Consider the following 12,706-nt stretch of genomic DNA (forward strand, 5'->3'; position numbering starts at 1 on the left):
CCATATATATGTGTTAGCATACGGTATTTGTCTTTCTCTTTCTGACTTACTTCACTCTATATGACAGACTCTAGATCCATCCACCTCATTACAAATAGCTCAGTTTCGTTTCTTTTTACGGCTGAGTAATATTCCACTGTATATATGTGCCACATCTTCTTTACCCATTCATCCAATGATGGACACTTAGGTTATTTCCATCTCCTGGCTATTGTAAATAGAGCTGCAATGAACATTTTGGTACATGACTCCTTTTGAATAATGGTTTTCTCAGGGTATATGCCCAGGAGTGGGATTGCTGGGTCATATAGTAGTTCTATTTGTAATTTTTTAAGGAACCTCCATACTGTTCTCCATAGTGGCTGTACCAATTCACATTCTCACCAGAAGTGCAAGAGTGTTCCCTTTTCTCCACACCCTCTCCAGCATTTATTGTTTCTAGATTTCTTGATGATGGCCATTCTGACTGGTGTGAGATGTGCAATACCAAGAATGAACGGTAATGTAAACTATGTAATGTAAACTATTGTAAACTATGGACTCTGAGTGATTATGACGTGTCAATGTAGGTTAAACAGTTGTAAGAAATGAACCACTCTGGTCGGGGGATGCTGATAATAGTGGAGGGTATACATGTGCAGGGGCAGTGAGTGTAAGGGAAATTCCTGTACCTTCCCCACAATTTTGCTGTGATCCTCAAACTGCTCTTTTAAAAAGTATAAATAAATAATAAAAGAGAAATCATATCCTTCAAGAACAAAGAAGTGGAGGAAGAAGGGGTACGTCTCCGTCAGGGAATTATTAGCACTACTTTCCCTTCTACTTAGAGCTCTAAGGCATTAGGGCCATATGCTACAAACAACGTTCAAACCAAAATAACAAATGAAAGATTACCACTACTAAGATGAGAAAATGAATGTGTTGAGATGGGGCAGGGTGCTGAATGTATCTACTTCCTTTCCCTGATGGTTCAAAACACTGCTAACTCCCTGCCAGATCCTGGTAGAGAGGTTGGATTCACACACTTCCCAAATCGTAAAATCTAGAAAGACATATTCCAACAAAACCTTAACTAGATATAAAATTACTCTACAATCAAGCAAATTGGAAGTAGTATGGAATTCATTTTTAAATTGGCTGTTGGCTGAATATAAAAATCAGAAGTTTAAAGGCCCAGAATAATTTTCAGCAACTAAGGCTTACACATAACTTAAGAAACTCATAACCTTCTTAAATTTTTAAGTTTTCTGAGCCTATAAAAGCAGTATAGCCTGGCTCTATATTTCAACCAACACTCAAGGCACGTAACACCAGGTAGCATCAGAAAATTTTTTAAGAAATTGATAAAATGCCTCAGCTGCCTGCTGGAGCAGAGGGAGGAAACAGAGCAGAAAAAAACAAAAGACAAATACAACCAATAACAAAACCAGTCATCTCACAAACTTTTAGACAGAAGGCCTCCCTCCAGATTCTTGCAGGATTTCCTCCTTTACCTGATTCCTTTTAGATGTAATAATTTATACGGTGATCCTATGGTAAAGTTTTATGTGAGCCACCTGTTTGTTCTATACGTCAAACAACCTAGTGCCTTCCACATATTCTTCTCCTGTAACTCAGAGCAGAACAAGACAGGAAACCTGTACTCTCTCAGAGACAAGACTCTGCCAACATAGGCCAACTTTCTGAGAAGATGAGGGTTCCCATATTTTTAATTTGCTGGTAACTTCTTGTAAAGGGAGACTTATTTTGTTCTTTGTTTTGCGGGGACACCTAAGTTAGCTTGAAATTACCTTTGATTTCAAACTCAAGACTAAACTTTATCAGACAGAACAGGAAACTGCCCAGTTCTGCCACTTGCTAACCAGGTAACATTGGGAAAGTAACAATAACTGAGTGTTTGCTACTAAAGCACCGTTCAAACTGCTTTACTTACATTCATCCATTTAATCCTCAAAAAGACCCTTTGAGGTGAGACCCAAGGAGACAAGGTAATAGAGTGAGAGAACAAGTAACCCACTCAAGATCACAGAGCTGGTAAGACAAAGAACTAGGATTAAACCCAAGTAACCTTTTTGCCAGAGCCTGTACTCATAACCACTTTACTCGTGGGTTTAAAAATTTTTAAATGTAACCCACTATAAGAAATATTTTTACTATGAACGATAGTAAGAAATATGTTCTACAGGGCTTCCCTGGTGGCGCAGTGGTTGAGAGTCCGCCTGCTGATGCAGGGGACACGGGTTCGTGCCCCCAGGAAGATCCCACATGCCGCGAAGCGGCTGGGCCCGTGCGCCAGGGCCGCTGAGCCTGCGCGTTCGGAGCCTGTGCTCCGCAACGGGAGAGGCCACAACAGTGAGACGCCCGCGTACCACAAAAAAAAAAAAAAAAAAAGAAGTATGTTCTACAACACAACCCAATACATATATATTTTATCAATTAAGACTCACCTATAACTTGAGTCTTTCTTATATGTATAATTGAAACCAAATTTTATGAAAATATACTTATTCATTTCATGCAGTACACTGGTATTTTTCTACTGTATTTTATTGTTTAAAATTGCTTGTCAATCCTCACCAAACTGATTTCAATTTCCACTGAGACTCATGACCTGAACTTTGAAAAACAAGGTACTACATTTCTTTCTACCACCATGGGAATTCTGTGAGGATTAAATATGATAATGTGTACAAACATTTAGCACAATGCCTGACACAGACTGTGCACCCAGTGCATGATAGTGATTATTACTGATCTTGTAAATTAGCAGGAAGTAAGGGAGGCAAGGACGCTTACGGGGAAAACCTGACTGGAGTATAGATGAATTTATGGCCTGTTGGGATCTTTCCCGGGCAGTGAGATAGGGAATTTCCCCAGTTTTTTAAGTTTATATTGTAATGGAAATCCACATTTACAAAGAGACCTGACTCTGCGCGGATCCATCCTGAGCGTCCCCATGCCAGGGCGCTATCTCTACGCCACACCAGCCACCAGCCCTGCCCCGAGCGCCCATCTCCTTGTGGAGGTCTGTGTCTGCACTGCGGGCCGGGTGGCATCTACCAGGTCCTGAACAGGTAGCGGGGCCATGTCTTAGAGGAGGCTCCGGTGGCCGGCACCCTCATATTTGTCATGAAGTCCCATCTGCGAAGCCTTTGGCTTCACCTTCAATCTGAGGCCCACACTGGCTGCCAGGCCCTGTGCGTGTCTGACCCCCGCTGACCCTGCCCGCGGACCCCTTCCACCACACCGGCAGCCCCAGCCAGGTCACGCAGAGATACATAAGCACAAAGGCCTGAAGGAAGGCGTCCCAGCCCCAGACAACTTACAGGACAGATTAGAGGAGGCCACGCAGCCCCTCTGCCCAGGCGGGACTCGGCGCAGCAACTGCGTCCAGCTGGCGATCGACCGCAGCCACGAGCCCTCGCGTCGTCCTGGCGACGTCTCGCGAGACTCTCCGGAGCCCTGATGCCCCGCCTGACAGGGTTCTGGCGCCCACTGCGTGTCATCTCTCCACGTGAACACTTGATACAATTTCTTTCCTTATCTATTTCAAGATTTCAGAGCAACAGAAATGCCCTCACAGCAGGTACTTATTGGCTGGCAGAAGTGGCTGCGGGGGTGAGACCCGACACTTTTTCATTTCTTCAGGGGGAAACTCAAATGTCTCCCCAAAACATTTAAAATGAACGCATTAAGAGGTTTATGTGGGTACAAATATTGTTTTTTGCTCAGTCATTCACAGCTGGCTAGAATCAGGCTCTATCTATTGTTTCTGTCTCTTCACGCTATTTGCAGTATCTCCTACTCGAACTTCTTCCGAGTTGGTCAATAACACTGTTTTATTCTATAATAGAAAAGCAGCCCTCCTATAAAATACCTCATCTAGCTATCACTCCATTAGACAAAATACTTTCCAAAAAAAAAAAAAGAGAGAAAGAAAAGAAAGGAAAAGGACTTCCTCACTTCCTCTGTCCACCATAGAGTTCTGTCCAATCACAGGAATGAAGCTGCTTTCATTAATGTATGCCATGAGTCATCTCCTAACTGACAAAACCAGTAGATTCTTTTCACCCAGGCTACCAGGAGTCTTTGGGAATGTGGCTTTTTTTGACCACACCCCTCCAATTAACACTATCTGCCCCCTCCCAGTGTGATGATAATGCTCTCTCTTGCCTTGTAAATACTATCCTCTGCTGCCATTCCAACATATACCAAATTGTGATGATTGAAGCTGAGGTTCAGAATGTTTTGAAAAGTTTAAATAAGAAATCTGTCATAGATAATAAACTCTCCTTCCAGGGGAAAAAAAAAAAAAAGAAAGAAAGAAAGAGACCTGGCTTGTAGCTAACTCTGATTTCCTCTTCTTCACTATAAAGGGCAATTTACAAGTTGCTATGCCTCTCTTCTGGAACCCTCAGTAAACACAATTTATTCATTTATGTTCCCATCCCACACTACTCTGGACACTATGAGCTTTACGAAATTGGTCTTCAGCTGGGGAAGTACACTCATTTCCTACTGATGCTTTATTAATTACCACTAACATAGTGGCTTAAAACAACACAAACTTATTATCTTACAATTCTAGGGGTCACAAATCTGAACCAGATCTTAGTGGGCTAAAAGCCTTTCTGGTGGCTCTGGGAGACAATCCCTTTCTTTATGTTTTCCAGCTTCTTTTTAGATGCCAGTATTCCTTGGCTCTTCTTCCATCTTCAAAGCCTGCAACAGCAGGTTGACTCCTTCTAACATCATCAAATCACTGTGACTCTGACACTGATTCTTCTTCCCTGAATCTTCTGCGTTCGTCTTCCATCTATAAAGGATCCTTGTGATTATACTGGATCTACCTGATAATCCAGAATAAGTTCCCTATTTTAATATCTTTGATTTAATCACATCTGCAAAGTCCCTTTTGCCATGTAAGGTAACATTCAGAGGCTCTGGTGATTAGGATGTGGACATTTGGAGGGGGAAGAGGGTCAACTATTCTGCCCAACACAGGAGACAAACCTTAAAGAATAGCAAATAAGATTTAACAACAACAGCAATAACACATAACATTTATTGAACATTTACTGTACAGTAGGCATTGTGCTAAGTGCTTTACTTGCTAACTCATTTCCTTGTTGAGAAACCAAGGCTCCAAAAGATCAGATAGTGTCAAACCTAGGTGTGCCTGACTTCAAAGATCATGCTCTCAACCACTTGCCTACATAGTTAAGTACTAGATGTGTGTACATTTAGTGGTTTGCAGCTTCTCCCCAGCAAGTACTCCTTTTTCTCTTTCCCCCCAAGAACCATATTTTGAAAAATTCTGTATGTTAATTTTTTTCATTAATCAAAGATAATTGTAACAGCTGATAGCTTTGAGCTAACCTCTTTGCCTCTTTGGATTTATATAGTTCTAGCCAAATAATGCAACTTAATATGTTATTTAACATATTTTGGCATCATTTTGGGATACTGAAACATAACCCACTTTGTAGATGCCTAGGAGTTCAGAGAAGAAGGAAATCAATGGGGCTGGGTGGAGCAGTCAGAAGAAATAGGGTCTGACTTCAGTCTCAAAGAAGCAGAAATTTCAGATAGACTAGAGAGGAGAGAAGATCATGAATGAGAAGTGAGAACAAGTACATGTAGGAATGAGACATAGGGAGCTTGTTAGGAGATCTGGAAAAAAGAAATTAAAGGAGAATAAATAAAGCATTGAAGCTTTGAAAGATAGGTAAATAAAGTTAAATTTAACCAGACAGGAAAATGCAGAAGCTGGAAAATTTCTGAGCAGGAGCCCTTGGGCTTGGGGAGATTAATCGGCTACAAAGAAGAGCATGAAAGGAGGAAGTGAGAGACTGGCAATTGTAATTCACCTTCCAGGAGGGAAATTGGTGGCTGGGAGGCATAGAAAGGGGTAGAGACTAACTTTTCACTATACCCCTTTTGATTCTTCTAAATTTTATACAATGTACATGTATGAACTAATGTAATGTATAGATACATATATGTAATATATATATAATGTATAAGTAACATATAGAAGCAGACATGTATGTAAGACTATCATTACTGACCCAAAATACCATATAATAAAACTACACATCTACTTTTAGCACACTTAAGAATTAAGGATAAACCACTCCTCAGTTGTACTCTGCACCGCGCAACGCCTGCCCCGAGTAGAGCAACTTCAGCAATTTTCTCATTGGTTTAAAAAATTGATCCTTTAGTCTCTGTCTACCTACCTCATCCTAAGCATCAACTCCAGGTTGGACTGGTGCCCAAGCAATTATATATTGCTCTTACATGTTTGCCCAACTTGAATGAGAACCTACTTCAGAACTGACTCAGAAATCTCACAGGATGCTGTCATTCACCCCCAGGATCAATGATCAATAATAGAGTTATAAGGTCTATACCTCCTGACCCAGCTCAAGGTCCTGACTCAGACAATGCCTGCTAGCTGGCCTCATCCCCACACCCTAGGCTCCACTTCATCACCACTGTATTGGCATCAATATTTATCTTTTCAAAGGAAATTTTTTATCTCATAAATCAGTAGGTATCCTGTTGTTATCAGTTGTTTTGTTTTTAAGAGCTAATTAATGAAATAACTTCATCAACGTTTTTCTGGGAAGATTCTGAACCTTTGTACTTTCTGAATAATCTATGTTTTATTGGTAGTGTCAGAAAGCTCAACAGTGAAAGCAAGTACCCCATAATGCCTAGGCACACAACCTGCTGCATGAGTGCTCTGAGCAGTAACTGAGACAAATGGAGGACTATAGAATTATTCAAATGTTTTGAGGTTTAGGGAGAGTTGCATTAGAAAACAATTCCTTAATCATACTGTGACTTCATTCCATTCAAAGCCATAGTGTCTAGCTCTTACAGTTTAGAAGTTATACATGAAGATTACATAAATAAATACAAGTTACAGCAGGCAGAGGAGAGAGATAATAAACCAAAACTGACTGACACAGCTAGATCCTAAAAGCCAGTCTGGTTACTCTTTGAACATTTTGCCAATTTTCATGTGTAAGATAACATGCTATATTGTATGAATGAAAGTGTTACATCTAATTATTTGATCTGCCTGTCTTATGTTAGTCAGTGGAAAAATATTTATTGAGCTCCACACAGATGAGTAACTTTAGAAACCATGTTAGTAGGGAAACATCCAAGGGTGGAATAAGTGCTAAGCCTCTAAAAACTGTTCTCTCTTTTCCTAAAACCCCTGGAAAGCAGGAAATACCCTGTGTTTTTCTATATGTGCCTTGTCCAGTGTTCACCCTCAAATGACACCAAACTAGAACAAAGAAAACCTTAAAGAAGAGCCATGATTCAAAACTAAAATTAATTAATATGTCACAGTTCATAAAGTACTTCCCTTACGGATGAGGAAAGCAAGTTTCAGTAAGGATAAGCAATGCAGGTACTAAAATAGAGACTGGGGTTAAAACCAAACATGATCTGGTTAATGTGTTTTTATATGTGTGATTAAGGCCAAGCCTTTGCTCATCTACCCATAAATTATAGATAAGATGTTACAAACTCATATTATGGAACCTGACTCTTAAAACATTTTATTGCCCCAGAGTGTAGTGAGGTACAGACTTCATTCACCATGCTATTGCTTCTTTGCAACATGCAGACCCACCAGTTGTCCTGGTGGGACATGGTTCTCATTCTTGGATTTTGTAGCCCTCTCTAAAATGTACCAAAAACTCTCTGGAAACAACTAAAAATGATTCTCTTCTTTGAACTGACCTTTAGATCACCTCTTTCTGTAAGTTTTTCTCAATCATTTACACTCTACAAAATAATAGTGATTCAGTTCCTCATTCAAACTCTCTGGTAACCTCCATACTATAGCATGAATATAATTGAACCTCTTTAGAGTGTTTCTGTTAAATATTTGTGTGCATAAACATATGTACACTCTGTTACGTCTCCAATGATAGCTTCTTATTACCTGAGATATTTCAGGCATTTAATTCAGATGTATGCACCATTTGAGTACTCACTAAATAAAAATTTATACAATGCTTTTATTCTAGTAAGTTCATTACCTCATCTCAATGCAAATATAAAGAAACCTGCAAATTTATGATATTTGGCTCTGACTTTTACATGTATAGGTCCTGGTTCTACTGTGATTCTAGGATACTATATTGTGTACCTCATTAATAAGGGCCCTCTGATAAACCTGAAATAAACCATCTGGTTTACTCCCAGTTCTATCACCTTTTACTTGTAATACTTGAAGCTAGTCAATCTACTCTTAGACTTAGTTTTCCCATCTTTAAAATGGGAATTGTTGGGGAGAACACTTACCACCATCCCCTCATTCCAGGTATTTTCTTCCAGGAGGAGTTCTTTCACTGGAATAACATACCCAGGCTCTCGCTGTACCATCCATTCCCCTTCCCTCATCAGGCCAGTACTCCTTCCTAGGGGAAGAGGAGTGTCTTACCTGACTTGTAGGTTTGGTAACATAGTAGCTCATCTTTTTTTCTTCCCTTTCTCTTTGGAATCTTCCTGCCTTTATAATATCATTTATTAGCCCCATGATATCTCCATAGGGATAATAGTTACAACACAAGCTTGTCTTAATGATATTGTATTTGGTAGAATGTAAAACATTTTTATGTGTGAGAAGTTAGTATTTCAATTTTAAACTTCTTTCATCTATTTATTTCATAATAAGTTTTTAAAGAAGATTGATATATTCATTCAATAAGATGACTAAGTTTTCACTAAATCTACTAAAAGGAATAAACTTAAGTTAATACCTAATTATGCTTGAAATAAAATATCTTCCATCCAACATATTCAGTTATACATGGTTTCTTTAATAACATTTTAATCTTCTAAATAGGTGAAAGAAAATACTACTGCTACTTAGACTACAGTCTAAGGGTTTAGAGATACAGTTTAGATTCAGAGAGTTATCAGAATATTGGCTGCAAAGATTTTTTAAAATCTGGTACTTTTGTCATAATTTTACCTTTGTGAACTATAATGAACTTGTAACTTTGAAAAAACAAAAACTTGAAGTGAGCACACTAGAGAATTCTGCATGCTTTTCACCCAAGAATTGCAGTCTTCTACTGGCCATAACATCCTTCCACAGCCTAAGGTGATAGTAGGTGGATTATTATCACTTTCATTGTCCTAGGCACTGTTGAACAAAACAGATATGGCCCACGTCTGCATAGAGAGCACATTTGAAACAACAGCATGGCTACACAGTTTTAAAGTCATTTTTCACTAATTCATAAGCCAGTCTTGACAATCATAAAGTTGATAATTCTCATTAGACTAAAATTGTCAAGGCCCAAATATTTTACTTTGAGAAAGAAAACTAATACTTATTAGGTATAATCTTATGCACATTATCCTATTTAATTCTCCTAACACCCTTAAGAACAGTATTATTTTCACTATTTAATAGATGAAGGAAATGAGACTCACTGAGATTACAAAATACCGAAGAGGTCATGCACATAGATTAATGAAGAAGGAGACTTTTAACTCCATTGGGTGCCAAAGCCCCATATTTTTCTGCTAGAATCAGATCAGTTAATGCCAATTATATTCCAATTCCAAGTTGTTATGACAATAAGGAAGATTTCTAAACGATAAAATTGATGTATATAAAGACTTAAATCATCATGATGTATATAAAGACTTTAGTCATCACTTTTGTAGTTAGCAGTGTAGAACTTATTTATTCTGTAGATAGCAATGTAGAGCTTGTGTCCCATACTACATACCAAAGAGCCATTCACATCATAGACACTCAATAAATGCCGAATTAAAATGTTCATATGTAAAAGAAAAAGAAAATTATAGCCAATGGATTTAGTTCTATAAAGTTTAAATTATTCCTAACAGACACCATTATTAAAGAGACACATCAGCACTTTAAGATTGCCAGACTGAACATCTTTAAAAGATATCCTTGCTCACATATAAAATAACTCTTCATATAAAAGTGTGTTGAGTGGTGCCAAATCATTCACACTCCATCTCTCAGTACTCTATTACTTCATGAGAACAGTTGAACTGATTCAGAATACAGCAATATAATTTCCTTTGTTCAATTGCTGGCTATGCTTCTTAATCGCTGTGGGACCTTACACAAGTATTTAACATCTCTGTGCCTCAGTTTCTATATCTGCAAAGTTAGAGTGATAATAGCATCTATTGCATAGTGTTGGTGTACTAAGTGAGATACTCTATGGAAATTGCTTAGAAGAGTCCCTGACACGCAGCAAGCATTATATAAGTGTTAAGTTTTTTTGTTTTTTTTTTTAATTTATTTATTTATTGGCTGCATTGTGTCTTCGTTGCTGTGCACGGTCTTTCTCTAGTTGCGGCGAGCGGGGGCTACTCTTTGTTGCGGTGTGTGGGCTTCTAATTGCGGTGGCTTCTCTTTCCTGTGGAGCACAGGGTCTAGGCACGTGGTCTGCAGTAGTTGTGGCTCAGTAGTTGTGGCTTGCAGACTCTAGAGAGCTGGCTCAGTTGTTGCAGTGCACGAGCTTAGTTGCTCCACAGCATATGGGATTTTCCCGCACCAGGGCTTGAACCCGTGCCCCCTGCATTCGCAGGCGGATTCTTAACCTATAAGCCTTAGTTATTATTGCTGTTGTCGATATTGTTGTTGTTGTTGCTGTTTTAGAAATTCAGTACCTCATGTCCATATCCCCATAATCAACAAAGGACTTGAAGGGTGATATTATGGCCAACCAGAATCTCTTCCTCAGGAGTTCTGGGCTATGAAAAACAAGCTACACCATAGATAAGTCCCTAGAGAAGTTAGAGGAGCCAGTTCTTTAACTGAAATGCAGACAGTGAGGGCTCCAAGCTGGGTAATAACTGCTCTATGAATCTGCCAATGTCCTCTATCCAAAGACCACCAGGAACACATCTGCAGTTCTATAAATCTGGGTTTACTGACTCATTGCAAGCAAGAGTTATGTGTACCATGAGGAATCAGGACATCTCAGTAAGAGGATGTTAGAAATAATTTATTATAGGATTTGGACTTCTTGTAGGTGATTCTGAGGAGCATTCAAGGAAACGGGTATCTTCCCTGCATTGGATGCTGTCTGGAAGCAGGAGTGATTCTCTGATTATGTATCTTAATAATTTATATCTAGACAGTGAGAATAATGAAATTCAGATAAAGCTATAACTGGTAAAGAAGAAGCAGGCACTCATTATTAGCCAGGAAAGGGCAATGTTTGCTGATTTTTGTGGTTTGAGCAATGTTTTTACCTCTCTCTGTTCAAACATGATAATGAAGTGGTCTTATTTTTTCTCGCTCCACTACAGTGACAAAATAGTCCTGTCTGAGGTTCTATGAAAAGTGTTTATACTGTACAGGAGAATGCCACAGAGTCATTGGGAGTGCAGGCCATCTCCCAGATAATAAGGGCTGCTTTTCTCTTTCTTAAACGAGGTAAGAATGTTTTGCTTGAAGGGCAGAGCTGGCCAGGAAACTAACTATTATTATTATTACTTACATAGACTGACAGGTTTATAACTTATAAAGTTCTTTTATATTCATTGTACAGCTTGAGTCTCTCAGAACAATCCTGGGAGATAGGCAGGCTATAGGGCCTCCACATCGCACAACTCTAAGGGGCCCATTCATAACGTATTCCACGTGAACGGCACCTCCCGAGTGTGAATAGTGTCCTTGGCAGGAGTTGTGCAACAAGGTTTCCCTGGCAGGGCAGACATTTCTATTCCTTTTTACAATTATAAAACTTAAGTCAAAGAAGCTTCCTGAGTGTTCCTTAGTTCCCAATAAACCTTAGAGTTCTCTCTGGCAACCTGTTCAGCTGCTGACTTTGGATCCCTGCTTCAGTCATGTTTCCGATTCCAAATTGCACCAGCCGGCGCTGTTATGACCTAGACCAGTGGTCTCCAACCTTTTTGGCACCAGGGACCGGTTTTGTGAAAGACAGTTTTTCCACGGACTCGGTGGGGGGGGTGGCGAGCGATGTGGAGCGATGGGGAGCAGCAGATGAAGCTCCGCTCGCTTGCCCGCCGTTCACCTCCTGCTGTGCGGCCCAGTTCCTAACAGGACGCGGACCGGTACCAATCTGTGGCCCGGGGGTTGGGGACTCCTGACCTAGACTATATTGGCTACTACAATAAGAAAAGCTCTGCCTTCTTCCACAACTTTGTCTATGCTTGCCCAAAAAAGGATACTAAAAAGGGTACTGAACTTATAATCTCTTTCATATAGCCACTGCCTAAAGCAGAAAAAAAAAAAAAGTGTGTCTTTGTCTGTGTGTGTGTTTGCGTGTGTGTATTGCCAAAAAAATATATCTTAGTATATTTTGCTTACAAGCTAGGAGTGACAGCTGGAGAAAATGATTTTGAGTTCTGAAGACATTTGAAAAAGCAAAATATCCTGCTTAATTCAGGAGCTAAAATTTTTAAATGCAGACTGAGCTACTGGTAACATATCTTTCCACACTCTTGGAAACCTGCCAAGTAAAATGTCAAAAGAAAATGGAATTTCCCATGAAATGTCCATTAATAATAAATTTTTGTCCATCACTATCTTTTTGTAGCTGGGAAATTCCCTCTTGCTACTAAATTCCTCTCCTGAGACATCATATAAAGTGAAACTGAAAATGTAATACCCCAGTGATACAGCAAGCAGTTCCCGGAAAGAATATGACCT

The 12,706-nt window shown here is 39.5% G+C and overlaps 1 protein-coding gene across 12 annotated transcripts in view; it reads right to left on the reverse strand.

The window, feature by feature from the left end:
* The window catches only part of LOC308630186 (uncharacterized protein), a 282,945-nt gene that overhangs the window by 15,842 nt on the left and 254,397 nt on the right, over window positions 1–12,706 (reverse strand). The window contains exon 1 of one of the 12 annotated variants that reach the window (XM_081258655.1): window positions 8,335–8,435. The exons of the other annotated variants lie outside the window; for them this stretch is intronic. Coding sequence (XP_081114781.1) covers window positions 8,335–8,433 — 99 coding nt within the window. The 5' untranslated portion in view covers window positions 8,434–8,435. Of the gene's footprint in view, window positions 1–8,334; window positions 8,436–12,706 lie in introns of those variants that run through there. 12 annotated transcript variants of the gene reach the window in all.

This window comes from Mesoplodon bidens (genome assembly GCF_964165515.1).
Source record: "Mesoplodon bidens genome assembly, chromosome: 16".
NCBI classification, from domain to species: Eukaryota; Metazoa; Chordata; class Mammalia; order Artiodactyla; family Ziphiidae; genus Mesoplodon; species Mesoplodon bidens.